Source organism: Ambystoma mexicanum, chromosome 2q (assembly GCF_040938575.1).
Source record: "Ambystoma mexicanum isolate Mex_15411 chromosome 2q, UKY_AmexF1_1, whole genome shotgun sequence".
NCBI classification, from domain to species: domain Eukaryota; kingdom Metazoa; phylum Chordata; class Amphibia; order Caudata; family Ambystomatidae; genus Ambystoma; species Ambystoma mexicanum.
In genome coordinates, this window is record NC_090924.1 from 83,908,575 (window position 1) to 83,935,916 (window position 27,342).

A 27,342-nucleotide genomic window follows, 5' to 3' on the forward strand; every position below is an offset into this window, starting at 1 on the left:
TCCCGTTTTGTCGGGCTGTACTTAGATTCTTCATAAGGGCTAGGCCCTCTTCCCAGGTGTCGTCCAGGAAGGGAATGGACATGATGATCTTCCTCCTCGACTCGCGTCGTTGGTACAGGAAGACCTCCTTCATCTCCTCAGGTACTAACTGGATCAGTTCCGAGGTCCTCTAGATGACGCAATGAAAAGATCCAACTTCGACCGGAAGGGAGGCTCTAAAGGTCTCGTCCGCGTGCAGGGTCTGCCCGTCTGCCACGATGAAATGGTCATCGTCATTACCAGTAGCCATGGTAGCTGTGTCTACGCCCGTGTCCGTGTGTGGATCCAGCGCTCCGGTATGAGTCTTGTCATGACGAGGTGGTGGTGGCGGAGGGGTTGGATTATGCAGAGGACCCGCCCTCCCCTTGGACTTTTTCTTCAGCTGGGAAGAGTTTACCCTCAGAGGTTCTGGAGGTGCCAGCCCCGACGGCGGCATCCTTAGTTGGATTGCATCCTTAGTTGGATTTTGGTGACCAATTTGTGCAGGGTGTATAAAATGTCCAGAGACACGTCCCTAGGTCTAGGGGTACACTGAGCCAACAGTCGTATCCGGGCTAATACGTCTCTTCTTCTGCATTGGGGACTGAGGTCCTCCCTCAGGTCCTCCCCCAACCCCATGGTCCGAGCAGCATCCCTCATGAGGATCGTTGTCCTTGTCGGTTTTAGAGTAGATCTGCTCTGGTCTATTCTCAGTAGCCTGCCGGTCTGCATACCTGGGAGGCTCCAAAGGTGGGCCCGCTTCCCTCTCCCTCTTAGGAGGCTGTTGGGCCAGAGCGGCCACCTGGTTTCTCTGTGGCGCTGGTTCCTTTGCTGCAGCTCCCGCAGCCATATCTCGCCTTGGGGGCAAGGACACCTGCTGGGCAGCCGCCACTTCTTTCCTGGACATGCTCTCTTTCAGAGCCGGGATGAACGTCGTGGACTTAGAGGACAAAGTGCTTGTGGCTGCCTTCGTCGACTAGGCCGTCGTCAAATCCTTTGACGTGATATGATATGATAGGTTATTTATAACGTGCTTAATACCCAGAGGTTTCTAGGCGCGGGCCTGGGGTTCGAATCTGTGTTGCTCCGTGTTGTCTTGCTTCCAAGGCGAGCACGTTACCCCTGCGCTATCCTCCCAAGACTAACCTTGGTTGAAGCCATATCTGGCTTGGACGAGTCCTCCCTGGACTTTTCCCTCATCGGACTATCCGTGGACACACATAGTTTGGACGGTGTTAGCTACTTTGTCTTCGAAGACAGTCCTGTCATCGGCAGGCTCACCGTGGAGGACGATGGTGATGGCGAACGCATTTACACGACTCGGGACCCGCATCAGCGGCAGAGCTAGCGGAGTAGAGCTTGGCCTTCTTTTGGACCCCCGCAGGCGGGGCGTCCTCAAAGGATCTCGACCTCCTCGCGGAGGGAGAACGCTCCTCGGACCGGACGGTCCTGGATGAGGCTTGACCCTGCCCCGAGGCTGCGTCAAGAGGCCTTCCTTGACTTGAGCCATGCCGACATTCTGCTGTATCTGTCCGTCTTGGTTTTCTTCGAAACATCACGGCACAGCTTGCATCCCTCCTCATCGTGGTCCGGATGCAGGCAGTAAAAGCATTTATGGTGTCAATCTTATAAAAAAGACGTTTCTTAAACCACACATTTTGCGCAGAGTTTGAAGAGGCCGAGACCTTCTTCTCCTCAGTCATGCTGAAAGGACATGAAGTAGGCTCCAAGGCCGGGCCTTCTCGAAACCTCGATGATCCGACGGTGGATGAAGATCTTCGCCAGTAGCGGAGCCCCGCTGCCGGTCTCTATCCTTCGTCAAACACGATGAAGCAAAAAAATCGGTCAAAATCTAACTATTTTGCAAAACGTTTATGAAAAAAAAACACAAAATTAGCTCAAAGAGCAATTTCAGGACTCTCAACACTGAAGCGTGGAGTACAGATCTGAAGATGGCCAACAGGGGTGGGGCTTAGTGAGAAGGCTGACATTGGAAGGTGGCAGTATGACCCAAAGGACAGTGATTAGTTTAGAGAAGAAATACTGTTTTAAAGTGAAAGAGAAACTTTTTTCTTTTACTGAGGTTTCCATGCTGACGATGGGAAATATTCATGAGCATGTGAATCCATGCCAGACCCCATTCTGGAGAAATATGAAGCCATGCTGAAACGATATGAAAATATTGAAGAAGAGTGACAATGTAACTGAAGTAACAAGAAAAACCTGTACATAACGATACAATAATCATGACTACAGAAGAAAATAAAGTAACTTGCTGACCAATAAGTGTAAATACGCAGTAACGCAAAGTAGAAAAGATATATAGAAGCTTGCTACAGATTAATATATAACGTGGCAAGGACGGCCATTATTGGAAAATGGACGCCGGCTTGTGTAAATATTCAATTCAACCACCTCAGAAGCCGATCAGGGTTGGAGAGTCAGGAGACGCTGGAAAAACAACTCTGTGTAAAAAATAAAAGCAGTCAATGTTGGCTTAGGATCAAGGAGGCTATTTTTAAGGAATAGCTGCAAAGCATAAAGGGAGGCAGATGGATGCGTCATGGACTTCACACATTACTCGAAGATTAAGGAAGAAGTATACATCTGCAAGGGCCAAGTATTGGACAATTGAGAGTGTATAAAGTCTATACAAGGTAGCGTGAGAAAGTTTCTAGAGGCCAAAAGGTGCAATGACACCCAGTATTATTAAATCAAATAGCAGTAAATAAGAGGCTGAAATTGACAAATTTGTGGTCACTTCACAAGTGACCCAGAAGTCAAAAATAAGGGCTATATTAAGCCTCAAATGAAGATAATGATGTACTTTCACGCCTTTGTATGTCCTAGAACAGAGAACAGTCTACAAGGTAAACAACAGATGGGAAACTTTAGCTCATGGACGAACTGATGAGAGATAAAGGACTAATTGGGAAAGTAGGTAGTAATCTCACGTGATCCAAGCTGAGTTTCGGTTTCTCTACGTGCTGCTAGCAGAGTTGAAAGTCCAAGGCTGGGTGAGAATGCCAACCAGTCAGTGGGTCTATGGGGCGAATCTGCTATAAAATGTTGCATAGACTAACCCGCAGACATTTTGTTTGCTATAATCGGTATTATACGTATGTAGAGGTAGTTTAAGGGTTGTCTTAAAGATAAGAGACAGCCAATGAAGTACTAACCCGTACACCTATAAGTAGATTGGTTCCACTAATCCAATCCCGCCCGCTAATATGTTTTATGGTTTGCCACGTAAGTTTGTGTGCGAGTGTGCAAGCATTGGTCTGATGTCTGCCAGATGACCCTGCTTTGTTGAATTGAGAATAAAGTAGTACTTTGCCATAATCCTCGATTCCGTCTGGCTATTTCGGTGAGATCTTGATTAGTAATTACATCTGACACAAGAGAAGCTTAAAGGTGCTAGAGCACAGAAGACTATCACTGTGTTCCTAAAGCAGCATGTCGAGCCTATGCAAAAAAGGAACTTGGGTATGGGTGTAGTGACGTGGTATATATATGACACCCAACACCAAATCCGGAGCCGACGATTGGCAGCTGAGTGGAGGTCCACTATGCCCCCTGTCGAAGTTCTTCCCGAAGCAGCAGAGCTGGATGAGGATATCAATCAGATGAGAATCTGCCAGAGAAAGGCAATCCATTAAAATATGAAATTGCTTGCAGACAAATAAATAACATGGATAGCATTGGCTGTTTCCGGCTCTGTCATAACCCGAGATAAAGAATGGTAGAAAAGGGCACTGGTTCACAAAGAGGGGGGGGGGGGCAAGCACAGGTGTGGCCATACATGCGCTGTCTGGCCTCGGTTACGTTTTTTAAGACAAATTGGCTCCATTCTTGTCTTCAAGCATCAGGTATCTTGTAGGTACCGTTCATGGGGATGGGACTTAGGGGTAACCTTGTCCATTCCTAGCAGGAATGCTTAAAGAGTATGGCGATTCTGTACAATCAACCTCTAGGAATCCAATAAGACTACAGTTTTAATAGTGATTTCGGGGAGCATGGGGCCTGGCAAGCCAAAGGTCATGATCATGAGAAGCTAATATTTTTATCTTCAATTAAGAAGGATCATTGGTTGCAGGATGTCTGTCCTAATGGAACGCTTGGATAATCAGTATTGTGCCCAGCAGTCAATTAGATTTCTTATCTGGTAGGGGGAAGCTAAATGCCTTAGGGAGCCTGCCTCAGGGCCTTAGGCAGTCTATGTCACATCATAGCGAAGAACACATGTTGAAGAACATACCCAACCAAAATTGGAGAATAATGTTCACAAGAACCTTCAGATTCAGGAGCCAATTCTCCCCATAGAAACATCCACAGTTTCAGATGTGGCCAGTGGCTTAAGAGACCTGGGAACACCTCCCTCCCCCAAATCAGTATTCTGACCATTAGGAAAACTCCGTCCAATCACAGGACTTGAATGGACCAATGCTAAGCACAGATCAGTAATGAGTCAAAATGTTAGCAATAGTAAAGGAATTCAACCCGAAATCACAAAGCTTCTGTAAAAAGGAGGGCGTCAGCATAGAAGTATCAAACTTTTAAGTAGCTTCACTAGGTGAAAACACAAAGAATAAGTTAGGATCCTGAAGAAGGGGAAATAACTCCAGGGGAGGTCCAAGTTTAAGTTAATGTGCAACTCCTCTTTTTACTGGTTTAACGTAGAGGTTATGGAGCCAGAGAGTGGTGATGCTTCATCAAGTTAGAAATTATAAAACCAGAGTTAATAATGTACCACTGTGATTTCATCTCCCCCCCTTCCCATCCACCACTAAATCCACAAACAGGTTAATTACTTAAACCACTGCATTCTTTGTTGTTCACGCCACCATAAACAATCCAGTTATCCCAAAAGGGAGACTAAGGAGGTCCCATAGACAGACTAACCACCTGTCTAATACAATTAATTGACTAGAAACATTCACACTTGAAACAAAAGTTTTATGTTTACATTGTGTACACATAGGAGGCATGTCATAATCCACTTATGCATGGGTCAAAACTCAGGGACAGAAAAATAAATGCACAACTCTCCCGATGAGGAACACAGACCATAATTTACTATGCTAAATTAACTCCCCAAGTTGACACCATTCAATGCTTATGCATGTAGAACGTTTAAATTGTCAGGCTGTGCACAATCCACACTTTAGGTATATGTGGCATAAACAATTCTAGAGTAAAATATTTTTCTTAAATCAATCTCAAAAGCTGTGTTGAAGACGACAACAGAAAATGTTATTTTTCTTTACATAAAATGTCCCCTGGTGTACATTAGTTCGTCACTTTGAATTCCATCTCCGAACTATGGATACTACAAAGTTCAAACATAAATTCATTTGAAATTACACAAAAGGTTAAAATAAATTGGTTTCTAAAAAGGAAGGAGGGGTTACATGAAGTTTTTCTGAACAGTAGTAACGATTTAAATGGCTTTATAAGAATCTCAGTGGCATTCTTCAAACGAAAGTTCTGTGTGAAAGCACCACCAGCTACAGAAACAAGATGACCACCAGGTCAGATTGTGAAGGAGCCAACAGCAGATTTGATTAAGCCATATTTTCAGTTGGGTATACTGGCTGGCAGTTGGTTGGTATTAAAAAGTGAAGCTGCTTGCTAAAGTGCTCAGAAGGAAGATGATCACACCTTGTGCGGCTGTGTGAATGGCATATCATGGGGTACTTTGTAATCTGTATGCACCACAAAAGCAAGGCAATGACATTTTTTAGACTTGCATTATTGCATTGCATGAGTCCAAGAGTTAACCTGGGATTCTATATTACAAAAGCAAGATAGATCTGTTGTGATGTTTAGCGTGCACAAACCTACTGAAGTTTGAATAGTGTTCACAACTCAATCGTGGAAAATCAAAGGCAAACAATTCCCAACTGTGGGTAACATGGAAATATTAAAGTCTTCTGTGGACAAGCCAAATGTCTTACTGTTGAGGTAGCCTATAAGTGAAATGGAAGCACTTAAAGGAAGCAAGAAGACTTACATGTTTAATGTGGCTAAAGGGACAAAGAGGAAAACTCTCTTCTTAGAGATACGGATTGACAGCCCAGCACTCTACACCTGAAAAAGGATTTTAGTGGCAGGCGTCCTCTGCAGAGTAGGGCTGATGGGTGGAACTGGGCTGAAAATCCCAATGGAAAATGTGTAATATATGACCATCTTGGCACACAACTATTTGTAGCCCGTTAGTTTGAGACGTTCGATTGGCTAGTCAGAGTTCCGAATTCCTGTTGACTTCCACTGCAAACGACACTACAGTTGAAGTCGATATGCATTGACATTTTTCGATCATGTGGATTCCACATTTTGGGGAATTATTATAATCATTTTCGTAATTAATATTTAAATATGAACTCATGTAGCAAGATTAGTGTCTGAAATCTGTAAGTGCTTTCCAAATGTGCAACAGGACTATTACACAAGGTTACTATCCATAGATCTACTTTAGAAGAAAGAAAGGGAAAGTGGGACCAATAAGATCTCTGCAGCAGGAAGATTAACGGATTAAGGTTTCATGTCAGGCATCACACAGATCTCCTACAACGGAGGGGAGGGACACCAGACATTCACCAGATATGCATCCAGAAGAGTTACTTCCATGGTCAATACTTTTTTCAGTTTAATGGAACCCTAAGTTTTTATTTGTGCGCCAAAGATGAACACTAAACCGATATTTGGCAAACTTTACACCTCAATCGACTGACATAACCGGGACACACTAGTGGACTCTTACCCTGTCTGTGGGCGTTAAACCACTCCAACCAACTACCCATGTTCACTCGCAAATCTCTCCTTCTCTTAATTTGAAGATCATCAAATGCACAATACTTTGCTGATATCCATCAAAGATAAATGTGCAACTGAAAGTAGCCCGACTGTGAAGAGGTAGAAGAGTATTTAGGAGTCCAACAGAGATGGCAGAATAGGCAGGAATGTGTGAATAGAACCAGGTGAGTTAAGAGTGCATAACTAGGTCCTGGTAAAATCAAAGTGTATGACTGGGGTCCAGCAGTGTGAAAGTGCACAAGTGTTAACATTATAAAACTCGACACATCAGTGTGACTGCAGAGTACAAATGAGACCTGGCCAGATAGAACAAAATGGGCCCGAACAGGTAGTAGTTCATGAAAGGGAGAGGGGGCCTGAAGGAAATGAAAGTGTTAGGCTCCATAAGATTAAAGCAATGTAAAGTGGCACTGGATTTCAAACTGCATTATCCGGATTAAATAACCCATGGGCATAGGCTAAATGGATGTCTCATTATCGGAGGCTACCCGGAAACAGTGTGGACATTTCTGGGGTCACGTTTTGCATTGGAAAACAGATTGTTGAAAGATTTGCTTGATCGGCTAATGGTGCAAATGTTTGAAAAAGAGCTTTATATTTTCCATACAACAGAATTCTAGTTCACTGACAAAGTTAATTTGGCACCATCTAAATAGGTTGCACTAGCTGAAGAAAGATATGCCAAATCAGACCTACCTGTGAATGGCTGACGAACTTGTATTTATGACAAGCTTACAAGCTCATCTAAATCTCTGGTAATACACTACACACTTTGGTAACAGGAACAACTCTCAGGCGCACAGGTTTCTAGTTCCTCATCGGAATACGGCAGAGCTCTCAGACGACATAGCTGTTGGGCGTTTACCTAGGAAAGCAGCATCATCTCTGCCCACAAATGGCAGCGCGAATCACCAGGTTACACAGGCCCCACACCTTGAACACACAAGTTAATCAAAAGCTGTATGTTTGCACTAAAACAGAGCTAATCCTAAAAACACATCAAACGGCAGGGCTATCTTCACGTTCCATGCACTGTACAGGCTCAGGAGTTGAACAGTGGGATAGTCATTGGGTTGCACAGACCTTGTAGCGCAGATATTTCTGTAAATATCACATCTTTGACGATAAAGCTAAATAAAAAGAAGACATATACAAGAGAAAGAGGTTAAACATCTCATCTAGCAAGAGACAGTCAATGGGCTATCCATCTGACAGTCTCGCATCTTAAGAAACACATTTTTCCTTGTGGAAAACGACCGTACAAATTCCTGCCTTGAGTGACAGTTATCCCATACTTTATGTAATGTGCAGAGGTAACTGCTTTGGGTGTTAAAAAGGAGAGCACATTGGATTAGTTCGAGGTACGCTTTAGACAAGAAGTTAGGGTACTTGAGATATTTAGAAAGCAAACAGTTCGAGGAGCAAAGGTGACTGCACAAGGTGGTCGAGAAAGTGTGTATGGTTTTGCCTTGGGAAGTAATCCTGCTTCTAGATTAAAGGACTGCAGTAAGCCCGGAGTTGTAGCTCTAATAGTAGACTGCCTTATGTCCGTGAAGCTGGCTCGTGACACACACTGGGTATTAAGGGAGAGCGGATGGTTTACTGAGAATAGCCCAATAGCTTTCTTGCAATACACAAGGCCAAACTGTACATATCCTGGTGTGCGTGTGAAATTGGCAATGACCATGACTACAATACAAGCGAGTTCTCCATCAGTAGGATGTAATCCTTCTTGGCATGGGAAGCGAAGTGAATGTTCTCCTGCTCACTTCACCTCCACCTGCAGGAGGAAATGATCAACCACAGCAGCAAGGACTGCTTTTCCTCATTCTTCAAGAAGGACATAGGCCTTAAGTGATTGTGGAAGAGGCAGCTCCTTCACGGCATCGGGCAGATAGCCGACACCAAGGCTGCCCCGCACACTGTAGCGTGAGAGTGCCTTGAGTGTGCCAGGAGTGGCGCAGAGGGTGGTCAGCTTAGCACACAGCTGTGGATCCCTTGCCACCTCCCGTGGCATGACGCCATTCCTTCTCAACTCAAAGTGACCAGCAGCACGGTGAAGAAGTTCCAGGCAGGAGTCCTCCCTATCTGTTCCCAGCCCTCTCACCAGTAAGGCCACTAGCCTAGACACTGGTGTCTGGCCCTTCAGGTTAGTTACCCGCACTTCAGCACCATGATCTAACAATAGCCGCACACTCTCCAGATTGCCCTTCATGGCTGCCCAGCTCAGCGGTGTGTCATTATTGTAGTCTAAAGCATTGACAAAGGCACCACTCTCCAGCAGGGCCCTCACACAGTCTGCATTATTCTTGAAGGCAGCCCAGTGGAGTGGTGTGTCCTTGTTGCCATCCAGTGCATTGGGATTGGCGCCATACTCCAGGAGGATCTCCACACAAGTGTCATCCTTCTCAGCTGCATAGTGCAGTGCTGTTCTGTTATAACCATCATGAGCGTTGACCTGCAGCCAAAAAAAAAAACAAGCGACAGACGTGCAGTTAGACTCACAGACACTGTTGGAAATGCTACACAAACCACCAAGCAGCACTTCTCTAAACTTCCTGTATGGCAGCTCAACATAACAGTCTCCAATACTTCTAAATAAATATAAGAATTATTATGCATTTTCCATCTATGCGCAATGTTCACAAGTCTACATTCATATGGTAATGTTCAACCTTTGGAGCATCAACCCTAATCACACCACAGGAGTTGACTAAGTTATACGGGAGAGTGTGTCCAATTCTGGAAAAAAATCGCTATGTATAAATGCTTAGGTTGGGGGTTCCATTTCGTAATCACCATCTAACTACATCTCCAGAATTTATGTAACTCTTTTTAATCATCGTCCAAAGGAATTTGTACATTACATCAAAACACTGTTGTTCCATCCACTTTCTCTCTCTCTCTCTATATATATATATATATATATATATATATATATACACACAAACACACACACACCCACACATATCCTGCCCCCATCATTCTCCCAATTCAACAAGTCATGCTGCACTTCATAACTACTTAGCATTCCCTGTTTTATTTATTGTATTTATCAAAAACCATTTGATTTTAACAAAACCGTAGGTGACTTTCTCTTTTACACCACAAGACAATAGACAGACAGAAAGACGAAAGAAAGAAAGATTCTTCGTCCTTCGATGATTTTCAATTGTAGTTTTTTTCTTTCTCTATTTCCTCGATCAACTTGAGGGCATGTTGCAGAATTTTTACTGTTGCAATTGTCCAGGCCGCCCTCTCTCTGCTTATTAGGCGAGGCCACCAGGCCTCTTCCTCTCGCAGTAACGAGTGTTCCAGGACGGTTGCCAGGTAGGACTGTCTTATGCCTTGTAATGATGGACATGAAGTAAGTAAATGTCGAACTGATTCCACAATCCCTTTGCCTTTGCACAGCCTGCAGGTGTTTGTTACACTTAAACCTCTGATGAATAAAATTTCATTTGTTGGTAGTAAATGTAACCTTGCTTTTATGAAGAGTTGTCTCAGTGGCTTGCTCGGGAATATTTTGTAGATTTCCCGTGGATCATTGCATTTCTTTTGGGTTGATGGAAGATGGGACAAAAGTTTGTTCTTTGCTACTTGATCCTGGGTAATGATCCAGTCTAATTCTTTCCTTTTTTTACTTTAAGTGGGTTCGACCTCTGGGCTTCTTCAGAGCAGGCAATGGATTTTAATTTCTCCACACTTACTCCGCCCAAGATGTTAATATTTTTGAGCTGCCTGATTTTATTTCCTTAGCCATCAGGTTGTATAATGTTGACGATTCTTGTAAAATAATTTTTCTGTAAAGGCACAGAATATTGTTGTCCACCGCTGTTTTTAATGAGATCAGTCCCAGTTCTTTTCTGATTGCAGGTAAAGAGGTCGATTTAGGGACCGATAAAGATTGCCAGAAAAAGCCTTCAATCTTTGTCCAGATTTTATCTGGCAACGTGGGCATTGCTTCCGCACGTATGTCAAACAAGGGATGACTGTTATTGTAGAAATTTAAAGCTGGAAGTAGTGAGAAGCATCCAAATTTGTTATCTAGCATTCTTGCTCGAGTGGTCATAGAACGTGCTTTTGACCAGATGAAATTTTGCATGCTGGATTCTTGCTTGGTGTTGTCCAGCATAACTCCCAAGTACTTAAACTCTTTGACTACTTCGATCGGTGTATTTTCCAAATGCCATGTCTTATTCTGGGCTGCTTTGTTTTTCTTTCCCATGATCATTATCTGTGTTTTCCCTATGTTGATCTGAAGCTTGTTGTTATTAATGTACTCCGCTAAATTGGTTAATTGTCGAGTAAGGCCAATTGGAGTTTGGTCCATTACAGCGATGTCATCCGCATAGAGAATTCTAGGCACTTGAGTTCCACCCACCTTCGGCGGAAAAGCCTTCACAGCTTCCGTTGATTTCTTATAGTCACCAATAAAGGCGATAAATAAAGCCGGAGCCAAAGGGCATCCTTGCGTTACCCCCCTCTTTATTGGGATACTTTCAGATAGAGTGCCTTTCCCATCAAGCTTTACCCGCATAGATGTTTCGGAGTATAAAGCCTTTATGGGTCCCATGACGTTCATTGGGCAATTTGCCTCTCAAAGCTTTTTCCAAAGTAGTTTTCTTTCGACCCTATCAAAAGCCTGAGTCAAGTCTATGAAGGCTAGGTAGATGTTAGAAGATCCTTCAAATGACTTGCTCTTCATGAGGCTGTGGATCAGGATGTTTATTGAAGTCCCAGAATTTTTCTGAAAACGTACTTGAAAGGGATCGTTCAGAGGAGCAGATTTTGCCCACCGTTGGAATTCGTGGAGCAATAACATGCCATAGACTTTCCATATACAATCTAAGAGCGCAATCGGTCTGTAGTTGGCTGGGTCCGTTCAGTCGCCCTTTTTAAATATAGGCACCACCACAGATGTTTTCCAAGAATTTGGTACTGATTTTGTGTTAGTGCAGTTTGCGAAAACGTTGCTGATAAACGGGACCCATTAATTCGAGAATGATTTAAGGTCCACTTTTGTTACTCCGTCCGGACCAGGCGCTCGCGATGGTTTTAGATTCCGAATGATTGCTTTTATATCTTCTTCATTCGCAAGGTTGCACCATGCCGGGTTTGGTTCTTTATTTACTGTTTGAGATTGTTCCTCCGAGCCCTGAAAGAGCTGTGCAAAGAGCGCTTTCCAAAATTCTTCATGTACACAGTTTGCCTGCGACGGCGTTGGGTGCGTCCCTGAGGTTTTAATCAAGGCCCAAAATTCTCCTGTGTTTTTACTCCCCAGCTTATGTAGCATATCTTCTGAGTCTGTTTGATACTGACAGCCGATGGTTTCTCAGCCACACTTTATATGATTTAACTTCAGTAATCGCTTCCCTTATGGCCAATGGATTATTTGTACATTTTGCTGTTTTTTTAGGCATCTCACCAAGGCTCTTTTTGCAGCTAAGGTCTTGTATCGTACAGATGGATGTTTGATTCATTTTTTCTTAATTTCTTCCTGGTCTTGGTTTTATACAGGCTCAGCAAGGGCTGATAATCCGGTGCTAATGCCATGTTGTGCCCCGTTTTTTCCATTTCTTTCTGATAGTTTGTATTTAAAGTCTTTATTCTTTCAGCTGATGTCAGTCGATTTCTTTGCGCATTTGCTTCCGTTTGAGCGTTATATTGCAAGTGCAGATTGTTTTGGATTCTATGTCAAGACCGGAGGCTCCCATTATGCTTCTCTTTCTTTATTTAAATATTTAAAGAAAGGCTCAGCAGCAAGATATTTTTGTGCACCAAGTGTTATATGAGTAAACATAGAAAAGGGGGTGCACTTAAATATATAATATAACAAGTAAAACATAATATAACAGTAGTATCTTCGGAGTTCTGAAGAAACAAACTCCATTTCCCAGAGTTCCCTAGTGTCACCAAAGAAACATCAACATGTGACTTAGTCCTCCAATGGGTGTCCTGATCCCTTCATAAACAGTCCTAAACATGATGCGACTTCCTCTTTCTTTGCTGCTCACAGCAAGAGATAAGTACCTTCATGTTTACATCTGATTATGACACGCTATTTCATTTTACATAATAATTGACATTGTTATATATATATGTTTAATTATCGTTTATGAGCGTACCTTGCCTTTAAATTGATTTCATTTTGGTCAATTGCCTTCGTCGGAGACCGCGGAATTCGAGGCCTCGCCTCGCTTCGCGCTCGCGCTGACACAATCCGTCAGCTGTTTTTTCTTTTCGGCGGGCTCGCGTCGGCTTCCCCGACCCATCGGTGCTCTCCTCGAGCACGGGGAGGCCGGCGCGGCATTGCTCCGCCAGCTGTTTTTTTCTTCCGCTTCAGGCGGACCTCTCTGCGGGCTCGCGTCGGCTTCCCCGACCCATCGGTAATCTCCTCGGGCACGGGGAGGCCGGCGCGGCATTACTACTGCCCGCAGTGCCGCCCACTAGCCACCAGGGGAGCTCCTGCTATTCCTGGTCCCTTCCTCTATCCGGCGCTCGAGTGCGCATGACCCGCATTTTATAACGGTCTCTGCGAACTCGAGCGCCGGAAATTTCTCCTCAGGCAGCATTACATACTTCTTTCCATCGGACCGACAGGAATTCGCACGCGAGTGCGGGAAAATATATCTGAATACATAATTTGCATAAATTTAAAAAAAAAAAAAGAAGAGAGAAAATTCTCCCGTTCAGCATTCTATAAAGAAAGCTGAACTGATTTACTGGGCAGTGAGAGAAGGCGTTCAAGAGCCCAGAAGACAAGACAAAAAAAAAAAAAAAAAAAGTGAGTAAGGTGCTTAAACTTTATTATGGCAGCGCAGTACTCACCCCAATCAGATCAGGCCTGGTCTGAGACGGAGGAAGATCACTGCTATATAGATGAGGTGGCAATGGCTAACAGCTTACAAAAAGTACTGGGATCCTCTGTGGAGACCAGTATTAGGAAAGCAGTAACAGACATGCTCATTCCCATTCAACAACGCCTAGAAACTATGGAAGAGCATTTAAGAGGGACCTCCCCCCCTGGGAGGAAGAGAACGCAAAAGAGGAAGCACCTTACGGAAGGGGGATGTATACCGGCTCGCAAGAGCAGAAGCTCTATGACCCCCCCGAGCCAGCCAACAGATGCCACAGCTGCCGTTTCGGACGCCTTCTCCAGGCTGAAACAAGCCTTTATGAACAGGAAGGTAACCTCTTCCCATGAACCCTCTTACCCAGAGGAAGAAATGAGGGAAAATGTACCCTCCAGCCCGGAGAGATATGGACAGGGCACTGAAGATGACCAAAACAAGAGCGTCTACGACGCTGATCCTTCTCAATCCTCATCTGAAGAGGAAATTCAAATAGAGGGTTCAAAACCCTCTGGTTCTGGGACTGCGGCAGACCCCATCCCCAAGAACACAACCGGAAACAAGCTTCCTGCAGAGGGGATGTTTACTCCGTAAGACCTTATGCACCCCAGATCCACAGACTGGGAACCATCTTCAAAGACATCAAAATACATTCATTTCAGGCTACGTAAGCCACTGGATAAAGAAGGTAGAGCTAGACTTCGAGCGGAATGTCCACGTCCGGATATTGCGGACAAAGTGGCTCTAACACCAGAACTAGATTCAAAGATGATTACCTTCCTAGGTAAAAACGTAAAAGACCCAAGGAAAGGCATAGACCGTGCCTGGAAGTCCTGCCAGGACAAAGTACTAGACGTGGCGGGGCCACTAGCCAAGATTTCAGATCTAGCGGAAGAAGCAATAAACTCCTCTAACCCCATTGACCCGGTAATACTTTCTGGTTGGGTTCAACGAGCAATTTGCCTTCTAGGCAACGCCAGTTGTGCTATTTCGACAGAGCGCCGAAAAGGCATCCTATATAAAATAGACGCCAAACTGAGCGAGCTGGCAGACACAGAGTCCGGTCCAACAGCACAAGGTCTGCATTTTGGAGATCCTTTTATGAAGGAAATGGCGAAATTCGTGGGAACATTTACAGCATTGGACAAAGCACAAGCCTCCATAAAAAGAGTCTTCGCGTCCAAGGTTTTCACCAGGGCCGGACGAGGCAGAGGTCGCTCCTCCGGCCGTTATTTCTTCGACAAAAGATCTCAACACTCCAGAGGCCAGCATAATTCCTGGCAAGAGCGCTCCGACACCTTCTTTCCCTCAAGAGGTCGTGGAAGAGGGCGCCCCTGGAGAAGATCGGCCAGATACCCAGCCCAACAACAATCTACAGGTCAGTGTACTTATAGCAGCGCCAGCGCCCATGACTCCTATAGGTGGGAGGTTAATGATGTTTATAAATGCTTGGGATACCTTATCAGGAGACGCCTGGGTCAGGGACACAGTTCGGGGCCTACGCCTAGAATTTTTCGAGCAGCCCATCCAGACATGTCGCCCTACTCCAATAGTAATGTCTCAGACAGATCAAATCGCTTTAGACAGCGAAATACACAATCTTTGTCTGAAGAGAGCAATTCGCCCTTGTCAAAGCCAGGGAGGGTTTTTCAGTCCCATATTCCTAGTCCGCAGGAAAGAAAAAGTACGACCAGTCATAAACCTCAAAGCTCTCAACGAATACATCATTTACCGCCATTTCAAAATGGAAGGTATACACATGCTCAGAGATCTTCTGAGACCGAACGATTGGCTCATGCGTCTAGATCTGAAAGACGCCTACTTGACGATACCAATTCATCAGGCACATACGAATTACCTGAGATTTTCCTGGAAGAATCGAGATTGGGAGTTCACAAGCCTACCTTTCGGGCTCTCTTCAGCGCCTTGGGTTTTCACCAAGCTTCTAAGGCCGGTAGTAGCTCATCTAAGAGAGCAAGGTGTTCGTCTTATTATTTATCTAGACGACATCATTTTTATGGCACAGTCGCAAGAGCTAGTTCAGAAAGAGACCAAACTAGCTATAGACTTGCTACACAGTCTCAGCTTCCTTATAAATTGGGAAAAGTCAGTTCTTCTTCCATCCAAGAACATGGAATTTCTGGGCTTTGTCGTGGACACCCAGAATTGTCAACTCCGACTCCCATCAGCCAAGATCCATTCTACCAAAAGGGAGATTCGCAGGATTCTGCAGAAGGACCTGTTCTCTCTTCGAGAACTGGCAAGAGTGATAGGGTTGCTATCCTCTTCCATTCAAGCGATATTTCCCGGCCCTCTTCACTATCGCGAATTGCAAAGACTGAAAGGCCAACACTTAAGACACAGTCTTTCATACTCTCAGCTCCTAACATTATCTCCACAAGCGAGGACAGAACTCAACTGGTGGCTCACCCACATGGAGGCCTGGAACGGCAGAGCCATTTTCGGATCTGCTCCAGATATCATCATCGAGTCAGACGCCAGCCGCTCCGGATGGGGAGCGAGATGCGGCTCCATAGCCACAGGAGGGACCTGGTCCTATCAGGAGCTAGGCCTGCATATCAACTGCCTAGAACTTCTGGCAGGTTCCTTTGCAGTACGCTCCTTTGCCAGAGGCAGAGCGAGTTGCTGTATCTTGCTAAAAATGGACAACATTTCCGCGGTAAGATACATCAACCATCTAGGTGGCACCAAATCAAGACCTCTAGCAGAATTAGCCAAGGACTTCTGGCACTTCTGTCTGGCGCATCGAATCTCAGTCACAGCAGAATATCTTCCCGGCCTATCAAATGTGGTAGCGGACTGGTACTCCCGCCACTCCACAGACTACAGCGACTGGAAGCTCGACAGAGGAGTCTTCCTCCGCCTCCAGGAGATTTGGGGCCCAATGTTCATAGATCTTTTCGCCTCCAGACTCAATACACAGCTACCACGGTTTTACAGCTGGAGACCGGATCCAGCAGCAACAGCAACAGACGCTTTTCTCCAACAATGGTCCCAAGGGGTACTCTATGCCTTTCCCCCATTCACCATGATAGCGAGGACCCTGGCGAAGGCCCGTCTGGAACATTCAGACTTAGTCCTCATAGCACCGGTCTGGACATCTCAGACCTGGTATCCAGTCCTTCTGGAACTTTCCTCGGATTTTCCAATCCTACTACCCCAATTTCCAGATCTTCTTCTAGATCCCTCAGGGCAGAGACACCCCCTTCTTCTCAACGGTTCTCTGACCCTGGCAGCATGGAGGATTTCAGGGCAAGATGGAGAACTCCAGGCATGTCACACAGGGCGATCAGTCTCATTGAGGAAAGCTGGGCTCCTACCACCCTTAAGAGATATTCCAACTCTTGGGGCGCATGGAGCACCTGGTGCCGGGAAAAAGGCTTACATCCAATTTCAGCACCTGTAGAGGAAATCTTGAATTTCTTAGCATCTCTGGTAGAAAGAGGGCTCGCCTACAGGACAGTGAACGCATATCGTTCAGCGATTTCAGCTGGTCACGACCTCATTGAAGGAATACCAGCTGGTGAACACCACCTCGTCTGCAGATTATTAAAAGGAGTAAGACTTACAGTGCCGCCCCTTTCCCGCTATGACAAACTTTGGGACGTTAACAAAGTATTGAATCTTTTCCTTTCATGGCATCATAATGAGGAACTATCACGTACAGCCCTCTCGGGCAAGCTTACTACTTTACTCTGCTTAGTCTCCTGCAGGAGAGTCTCTGATGTCAGAGCCCTTGACCTAGCGGGCAGAACCTTTTCTCCTGACGGTATTGTATTTCACATACACAGAAGAACGAAATGTAACTCTAGGGTAATTTCTTACCCCGCCTTCAAGGACCAACCCAAACTTTGTCTGGTGAAATGCCTGAAGGTTTATGAAGAAAAGACAGCCCCCCTTAGAGCCCTCCCCAACGGGCAACTACTGATAGCTCTGCGTAAACCACACAAACCAGTTTCCGCCCCCACTTTAGCGCGCTGGGTGCGCTGGACTCTAACTCAAGCCGGGATAGATACCCAGCACTTCGGAGCTCACTCTGTAAGGGGAGCTATGGCATCTAAAGCCTTTCAGGCTGGAGTTCGACTAGAAGACATTATGAGAATGGCAGACTGGGCAAGCGAATCAGTATTTAAACAATTCTACTTGAAACCAGTAGATCAACCAGCATCTATTGTGGTGAGTAAGCTTTAAACAAGCATAATGGGAGCCTCCGGTCTTGACATAGAATAAAGATTTTCCATAATAACTTACTAGAAAGTCTTGATTCTATTAAAGACACGGAGGCGAGCATTATCCCACCCAATGAGAAAATAATACTGTACATCTCTCCTAATTGTGACAATGTATTATTATAAATTACTAAAACTCACAAAGAAATGATTGCATTTTATGAGAAATAAATAAATAACCAATGACATTTTCTCCCACCCCGATAAGGGAACTAGGGTTGTTATATACATGAAGTAATTTTGCTTTCTATCTCCTTTTTCGACAGCGCCTGCCGACAAATCCACTTGATCAGCTGTTCAACAGATCTAACAAATTCAAGTGCTACCTTTCCATGGACAGCCAAGTTCGCAGCTTCGAAAGAGGAAGTCGCATCATGTTTAGGACTGTTTATGAAGGGATCAGGACACCCATTGGAGGACTAAGTCACATGTTGATGTTTCTTTGGTGACACTAGGGAACTCTGGGAAATGGAGTTTGTTTCTTCAGAACTCCGAAGATACTACTGTTATATTATGTTTTACTTGTTATATTATATATTTAAGTGCACCCCCTTTTCTATGTTTACTCATATAACACTTGGTGCACAAAAATATCTTGCTGCTGAGCCTTTCTTTAAATATTTAAATAAAGAAAGAGAAGCATAATGCTCGCCTCCGTGTCTTTAATAGAATCAAGACTTTCTAGTAAGTTATTATGGAAAATCTTTATTGCCCATGTGGCTTTCAACAGATTATGATCACTAGCGTTTGTCTCGACAATTTCAAAAGATTTTGCTAGTTTTACCAGATGCTCAGATGCAAAGATGTAATCAATAGTGGTGCCACAGTTTTCTCTTTCCCAGGTTTGTAGTCGATTTGCTTCAGGGAAGGCCTTGTCCAAGTTGTGGCAACCACACAAAGCCATTAACTCCAACCATATAGCCCCTCTTTTTTCTGCAGGGGTCCCCGATTTGAGTTCTGTCTTCCCCGTACACGAGCATCTGGCGTTTAGATCGCCACATATAAGGAACACTTGTTACTTACCTGTAAACTGTTGTTCTCCAGCATGGGTCTGGCATGGATTCACATGCTCATGAATATTCCCCGTCGTCAGGCTGGGAATCCTCGGTAAAGAAAAAACCAGTATCAGTTTCGTTTCTGATCTGTCTTTCGTTGTAGTAACCAATCACTGATCTCTGCGTCATACTGACCACAGCCAATGACTGCCCTCTACCTAAGCCCCGCCTCTGGCAGCCATCTTCAGATTTGGTAGCACGTGAAGTGGCAGCATGACCAAGTGAAGAGCCGCAGAGGGGTAGGCGGGAGGGTTCGCATGTGAATCCATGCCAGACCCATGCTGGAGAACAACAGTTACAGGTAAGTAACTTGTTCCTTCTCCAGCATGTGGTCTGGCATGGATTCACATGCTCATGAATAAAGAATACATAGCAGTACACACATGCACAACCACGGCAGGTGGCAAAGGCTCAACATTAAGCATCACATCAAACTCAACATTAAGCAAATCTTACCTCCTCACCAGACTCAACTTAGACGAACAGGTTGCACAGCACTGCTTGGCCGACCCTGGACTCCTCCCTGGAATCCCGATCGACGCAGTAGAATTTCGTGAAGGTGTGCGTCGACCTCCACGTAGCAGCCCTGCAGATGTCCAGCAAGGGCACACCAGATAGGAACGCCGTGGTAGCTGCAATCGCTCTGGTGGAATGGGCTCTCGGACGGCCAGGCAGGGGTCGGTTTGCCAACCGATGACAGTACATGATACAGCCGGAGAGCCATCTGGAAATGGAAGCCTTCGAGAGAGCCTTCCCCCGATTGACAGGTCCAAAGTTCACAAAGAGTTGTGACGTCTTCCGAAAACCCTTTGTGCGGTCCACGTAGAACTTCAGCGCTCTAACCACATCCAGCGAGTGTAAAGTCCTTTCAGCCGGCGACGAAGGCGACGGGAAGAAAACAGGCAACACCAAGAGTTCGTTGAGGTGGAAGTCCGACGGCACCTTGGGCATGAAGGAGGGGTGCGTCCTGAGCACTACCCTCGTGTCGTGAAAAGTCAAGTACGGGGCCTTGCAGGAAAGGGCCTGGATCTCTCCCACCCGTCGTGCGGAGGTGATGGCCACAAGAAACGCTGTTTTCCACGACAAGAACTTCAACGGAGCCGAGTGCAGAGGCTCGAACGGAGGTCCCATGAGCTTGGTCAGCACCACGTTGAGCTCCCACGCCGGGGCCGGAGCCTTCACCGGCGGGAACGATCTGAACAGTCCCTTCATGAACTCTTTCACCAGACGATGAGACCACAAAGACGTCCGTCCCGTGGTGCTGGTGTATCGGGAGATCGAAGCAAGATGAATGTTGATAGACGCGTGCGCCAGTCCAGCTTTGGCCAGCGTCAGAAGGTACGGCAGTACTTGGGGAGTCGTAATCCGCAGAGGGTTAATCTTTTGTGCGTGGCACCAGACAGAGAACCTCTTCCATTTGTGTCCGTAGCATTTAAGAGTTGAGGACGCCCTGGCCTTTGCAAGAACCTCTCTGCAGTCGGTCGGTATGTCGTATCCTTCAAACTCTAACCCTTCAGGAGCCAGGCCTGCAAGTTCAGCGACTTCGGATCGTGATGGAGGATGGCGCCTCCTTCCCTGGAGAGAAGATCCGCGTCCACTGGCAGCTTGATTGACAGGGACGCTGACAAGTCCAGAAGGTCCGGGAACCATATCTGCCTCGGCCACGCAGGTGCGACGAGGATCATCCTGCACCGTGACCTCTTGAGCTGGTTGATGAGCCGGATCAGCAATGGCAATGGAGGGAACGCGTATAGAAACAGGCCCTCCCAGGGGAACGAGAAAGCATCGCCCATGCTCCTCGGCTGGGGAAACCTGCTGGCGAAACTCCGGCACTTGGAGTTTGTCGCCGTCGCGAACAGATCGATCTGGGGTGTGCCCACCGTCAGAAAAGGCGGTCCACTAGATCCTGTCGTAGTTCCCACTCGTGGCACAAGCGCAGCTCCCTGCTGAGTGAGTCGGCGATGGTGTTTTTTATCCCTGCCAGATGAAACGGCACCAGAAACATCCTTTGGGCGACGGCCCAATGCCACAGATCCTGCGCCTCCCTGGACAGGGCTGGGGACCTGGTTCCGCCCTGTTTCCTGATGTAGAACATGGTGGTGGTGTTGTCGGTGAAGATCCTCACCACCTTGCCCTTGAGGGACGGAAGGAAGGACCTGAGGGCCCAAAACACTGCACGGAGCTCCAGGACGTTGATATGGAGGGACTTCTCCGTCGGGAGCCAAAGGCCTCTCGTGTGCAGATTTTCGGTGTGCGCTCCCCACCCTTCCAGGGAGGCATCCGTGGTCACTGTCTCCTGGTGGCCGGGGGTCTGGAAGTCTATGCCCGCCGTCAGATGTGCGCGGGTGCCCCACCACCGGATCGCTCGTCGGAAACTCTCGTCGAGTGTGATCCCCTCCTCGAAGCTGCCCGTCGTCTGGATCCAGCGCGCATCCAGGAACTCCTGCAACAGGCGCATCCGGAGCCTGCACAGGGGGATGAGGTAAATGCAAGAAGACATCATTCCGAGGAGGGACTTGATGGACCTCACTCTGGCCGCGTCCGCAACCAGCATCCGCTGCACCTTTCCCAGAATGGCCCTCGTCCTTTCCTCCGACGGAGAGGCCAGAAGCGACACTGTGTCGAGCTTCGCTCCCAGAAACAGTGCGTCTTGCGCGGGCACCAGGTGGGACTTGGCGTGGTTTATGGAGAATCCCAGGTCCATGAGAAGTTGGACGGTCCTTGCCGTGTGCTCCACGGCGAGCTCCCTCGTCTTGGCTCGGATGAGCCAGTCGTCCAGGTAGGGGTAGACGTGGATCCCCTCTAGGCGCAGCTGGGCCGCCACCGGTGCGAGGCACTTGGTGAACACCCTGGGTGCCGACCTTAGTCCGAAGGGAAGGGCTCTGAACTGATCGGGACGCCGTTGGACCACGATCCTGAGAAACTTTCGGTGTCCCTTTAGGATGGGAATATGGAAGTAGGCATCCTCCAAATCCAACAACGACAGGAAATCGCCCTCCTCCAGCTGACCCAGGACGTGTTGGAGGGTGACCATCCGGAACTTCTGTGCCTTGATGAATTTGTTCAGTCGTCGTAGGTCCAGGATGGGACGCCATCCTCCCGTCTTCTTCTTCACGAGGAAGTATCTTGAGTAAACTCCGGAGCCCCGAAGCCTCTTTGGAACGAGCTCGATGGCGCCCTTCCTGAGCATCGCCTTTACCTCCAAGAGAAGTTGAGGGACGTGATGTTCTTTCCTGGCCACAGGGGGGGACGGACGCGCAGGCACCTTTTTTGAAACTCGAGCGCGTGACCCTGGGCTAGGGCGTCCAGCACCCGACGGTCGGTGGAGATGGAATCCCACACGCTGACGAAGCTCGCCAGCCAGCCTCCTACCGGGGTGCTTCGGTGGGGGCCCGACCCCACGGCCGGTTCAGTCCTGCTTCGACGAGGCTTTGCCGCCTTGACCTCCTTGGCGACGACGGCGGGGTCGGCCTGACTTGCCTCGTCCCCTGTAAGCTTCCTGCGAAGACTAACGGGCCGCTTGACGGTAGGTGGAAAATCCGCCGCCGGAACCTTTGGAGGCACCCTGTTTGCCTCCGCCGCTCCGAAAGGGCGGCCGCCGTTGCTGGAGAACCCCAAGAGCCCGGGCCGTCTCCGTGTCTGCTTTGATGGCTTGAAGGGAATCGTCCACTGTTTTCCCAAACAGGTTGTTTCCATCGAACGGCATGTCCAAGACTGTGGTCTGCACGTCTTGACGGAAGTCAGTAGCCTTGAGCCATCCACGCCGCCTAAGGCACACGCCGTTGCCCAACTGGCGAAATCCAGTGTCAGCGATGTCCGTCGCAATCGTAATGGCGTGGTCCGACGCCACCTCTCCTTCCTGCAAGATCTCTAGGGCATCCGCCCTCTTGTCGTCCGGTAGGAAGTCCAGCAGGGGGGCCAGTTTGTACCACAGCTCCCTGTCGTAGTGGGCTACGATAGCCAAGGCGTTGGCCGCCTTAATCGTCGTCGCTGCAGACGAGATGACCCTGCGTCCCATCGTATCCAATTTCTTTCCCTCGCCGTCCGGCGGGGAAGTCGACGTAGAGGCCGCACCCCCCGCCCGCTTTCTTCCTGGCCGCCGCGGAGACGACAGAGTCCGGGGTCGGCTGTGCCCAGAGGCACAAGGGGGCCGCGTCCGGGACCTGATACTTCTTCTCGTACCGATCCCTTCTAGCCGGCGTCGTGGATGGGTTCTTGAGGAGGACGAGGCCCTCATCCCAAATATCGTCCAGTAGAGGCACGGAGTGGACCGTTCCTCGTGGCCTCGCGCCGTTGATAAAGGAAACCTTCCTCCTTCTTCTCTTCCGGGCGGAGCTGGAAGAGCTCGGATGCCCTGGCGATCATGGAGTGAAACGATCCAATTTCGTCGGGCGGGGAAGCCCGGGTGGGAGGTGACGACGGCAGATCCTCGTCGTCCGTACCCGTCGCGGCCGTGTCAGTCCCTGTATCATCCCCATGAGTCGTGGACGGGGAGGAGGGCTGAACAGGGCGCGATGGCTGAAAAGGAGGTGGAGGATGAATCCTTCTTCTCTTAGGGGGAGGGCTCCCAGAAGGGCATGGCTCCCGGTCCCCCGTCGGGAGCGGTTCCTCCGCTGGTGGTAACGGCAGTCTCGTCCTTATCTCCGAGCATAAGGACTGAATAGCCAACAAAATGGCCGCCGAGTTGTCTTACGGCGCTGGTTGAGGGGAGTCCGACGGGCGGTCAGGGGCCCCGTCGGCACCCTCGACGTTATCGTCATCTCCTATGTCGGGATCCCTCCCGACGGGCTAGTCTTCTTCCACGCCAACGCCGTGGCTTATGACTTCGATCAGCTCTTCCTCAGAGGTTGAGGCCGAATCCACGACGACCTCCTGCCCCCCCTTTCTCTTCTCCGTCGGAGGTTTCACAGAGGTCCTGTCGATGGGCATAAAATAGGACTCCCTCCACGGTGGCAGGGAGACTCTGAGCCCCGAGGTCGCCACCACCGGTGTAGCCTCCACAGGCTGAGCCAGGGCCGCCGCGACTATCTCGATAGAGGCCTTGGCCGGATGGATTAAGGCTTTCACCACCTTAGGTGCGCTCACCGCCTTCTCCTTGGGGGGAGGGACACTGCCTCGCTCTCCCTCCGATGGGGCCTTTGAGCTCGACCGGGGCCTCTCCAGGAGCTTCGCCGGGTGCTCGGCCTTCCTCTTACCCGAACCAGAGCGTTGGCTCGTGGTTGATGGTGCCGGGGAGGATGCGCCCTGCCTGGCGCCCGTAGAGCCCGACCGTTCGGCGCTCCTGGTGCCAGCGGACTCGCGGTGCTTGGCCTTGTGTTGGGCTCCCGTCGCCAGGGCGTCCTCAAAGGTCTTAGAAGACCGCTCGGATTACTTCTTCTCGCCTGACGGGCTCTTCCCTTCCAGCCAGTTGGCGAGACGTTGATGGCGGTCCTTCATGGTCCGCTCCGACATATTGCCGCAAAACGCACAGTCCTTCTCCACGTGCGTCTTGTCCTCATGTAGGCAGTAAAGACAAAAGGAGTGTTCGTCCTCCTTAAAGACATTCTGAAGCTGGGATACAGGGCAGACCCTGAACAGCTTTCCGGGCGTCGAGCTTCCCTTCTCCTGGGCCATGTCCGAGATGGGCCTGAGAAACTTCTGGAGTCCTCCAAAAGCGTGGTTCGACGAAATCTTCACCCTTGAGGGGCGCAGACGAATCCGACACGGGTCCCCGTTGATCGGATGAAGAAACGGTGGAGCTTGAGGCTCTTTTTGACCGAAAAATCAAAGGTTTTCAAGAAAAAACGTGAAAAAATAGCACTAACGCTCGAGAGCAATAGCACGAGGATCCCAACACTTGAACGTGCGGTAAAAATCTGAAAATGGCTGCCAGAGCCGGGGCTTGGGTAAGGGGCCGGTCATTGGCTGTGGTCAGTATGACGCAGAGATCAGTGATTGGTTACTACTACGAAAGACAGATCAGAAACTGATACTGGTTTTTTCTTTACCGAGGATTCCCAGCCTGACGACGGGGAATATCTCCAGCATGGGTCTGGCATGGATTCACATGCTCATGAATATTCCTCAGATGCAAAGATGTAATCAATAGTGGCGCCACAGTTTTCGCTTTCCCAGGTTTGTAGTTGATTTGCCTCAGGGAAGGCCTTGTCGAAGTTGTGGCAACCACACGAAGCCATTAACTCCAATCATATAGCCCCTCTTTTTTCTGCAGGGGTCCCCGATTTGAGTTCTGTCTTCCCCGTAGACGAGCATCTGGCGTTTAGATCGCCACATATAATCAGATGATCCACTTTTAGATCCACCAGAAAATGATCAAATACCTTTTTGATTTTCTTCACAAAATCGTTGTCTGGTGTGTTGCGCAGATTCCAATACACAGAGATTATGGCCACAGGTAGATTTTTTGTAGTTTTGGTATATTGATCCAAGCATTGTCCAGTTTGTCAATACTGCCAGATGGCTAGAGGAGGCAGACACCATTTTCTGGTTACAGACCCCACACCCTGATCGAACCGCTAGCAGAATCCCCGCCGATGGACGACCCAAGGCTCCCTTTATGGCCGGGGAGAATTCAATAGCAAAGCCGTCAAGATGCGGTTTCTCCACTAACCATGTTTCCTGTAGTGTCAAAACATTGAAATTTCCCAAGTTAACGTCACCCTTTTTCAGCAGATGTTGATGGCCTCTCGGGTTCCATGAACCCATCAGCACGGAGGTCAGGGGTTGCGCGAGTTCCTTCGATCTCCCCTTTTCTTGAATCTCCATGCCGTGGGTTACGGGTTGCTATTTCTTAGCATATGCTGACAGTGTTTTGGGTAACCAAGCCCATAACTGTTTCATTGGAGAAAGGGCCGTTTCTGTTTTAGGCTGTTGATGTAAATTTCTGTCTGATGATGTCAAACTTGGGCGTAGTGTAGAGAGTCTAGACACAGATGTTCCCCTTTCTTCCTCGTTTTTTGACGTCTTTTCCGTTGTTTTCAATGGAATTGGATGTCCCTTTAATCGATCGTATTTTTCTCTCTTCTCTTTGTTCACTTGTTTCCCCGAATCTAATGGAAAACACCTTTCCTGGACGTCTTTTTCAACTTGCTTTGTCCTATGAGAGGACAATCCTTGAGAGCTGTGTTGCTCTCTATTTTCAGATGTGAAATGCCTTGATTTTCTATAAGGAGTCTTTTCTGAAACCTCCTTTCTTTTATCTTTCTCGGGGTTAGAGTCCGGTACAGCCGATAAGTAAAAGCCTCTCTGTCGCTGCTCTTCTACTGGCTTGTTGATTGAGTATGGTCTAACCCCCACCTTTATGTGGATGTACGCCTTTGCCACTGGACCTCTATGATACGGTTCCACCCTGATGTAATCTTCCGCTCTCAGCCGTTTCAGTATAGCGATAGTGCTAAAAATATTTCTTACAGTCCTTCTATTAAGCACCATCATTTCACGGTTTTCCTCTGATTGTTCTGAATTGTGACTGATTGACCGTCGTTCAATGGTTTACCTTGAGGGGTTGTCAGCTTCTTTTGCATGCTATTAGAACCTGTCTTTGTTTGAAGAGGAGTTGGATTGGTCATGCTTTCCCTATCTGACACCACATCTGTGGTTGCATCAGATGGGTTTATGGAACCTCCGTCTTTTAAGCTCATCATTTTGCTATTGGATATCTCTTCTTGCAACAGTTCTGGTGGATTTAAGCCTGTTGCCGACGAGTCACTTGCTCCCGCAGGCCGTAAGCTGGGTGTACTCTGCTTTGCCGCAGACGCGTTTGAAGAGAGAGCATGTTTTCCGAATTTTTGGTGCAGGAGATGGTTCCTTTATAGCCTCCAAAATCTCAGCATCGTAGAGCTCATCAAGCTTTTTATAGGTCCTTTTCCCTTGACTTTTTGGTGCAGGATTTACCGCAGTCCGGTGTGTCACTTTTTGGAAAATGTTTCTAATTGATGACATTTGAAGTTTTTTATGCTTTGTCAGACGCCTATGGGCAGAATTTAATCTTCCCGTGCCCTCACACTTGGGACCATTTTATCAGGCGATAAACTGTCATTATTGTCTATTGTCCTTTCTAATCTGATCCTTTTTACCACTTACAGAGCTCATTTTCTTTTGTGACTTTTACACTCACCACCTCCAAGTTCTGGAGTTGGTATTTTATTTTGCGCCGTTTTCCTTGTCGAATTTCCCTGCTTCAGGGACAGGTGCAATCGCCACATCTGGAGTTGCCACACAGCCGTTTCCACACCTGCTGAAGGCAGCCCCCTGATCGCTCGCCCTTCCCTGCGGACGAGAGACCCGCCCAATTTGCGAGCTCACGGTCGGGGGAAAGGCCTCGGGGGGGGTTGGGGCGGGGGCTGCGAA

The 27,342-nt window shown here is 47.8% G+C and overlaps 1 protein-coding gene across 5 annotated transcripts in view; it reads right to left on the reverse strand.

Moving 5' to 3' along the window:
* Window positions 1-4,953: 4,953 nt before the first annotated feature.
* Window positions 4,954-27,342, reverse strand: part of ASB8 (ankyrin repeat and SOCS box containing 8) — a 386,620-nt gene continuing 364,231 nt past the window's right edge. For all 5 annotated transcript variants that reach the window (XM_069646913.1, XM_069646911.1, XM_069646912.1 and 2 more), the window contains one exon: window positions 4,954-9,292. In XM_069646913.1, coding sequence (XP_069503014.1) covers window positions 8,660-9,292 — 633 coding nt within the window. In that variant the 3' untranslated portion in view covers window positions 4,954-8,659. The remainder of the gene's footprint in view (window positions 9,293-27,342) is intronic.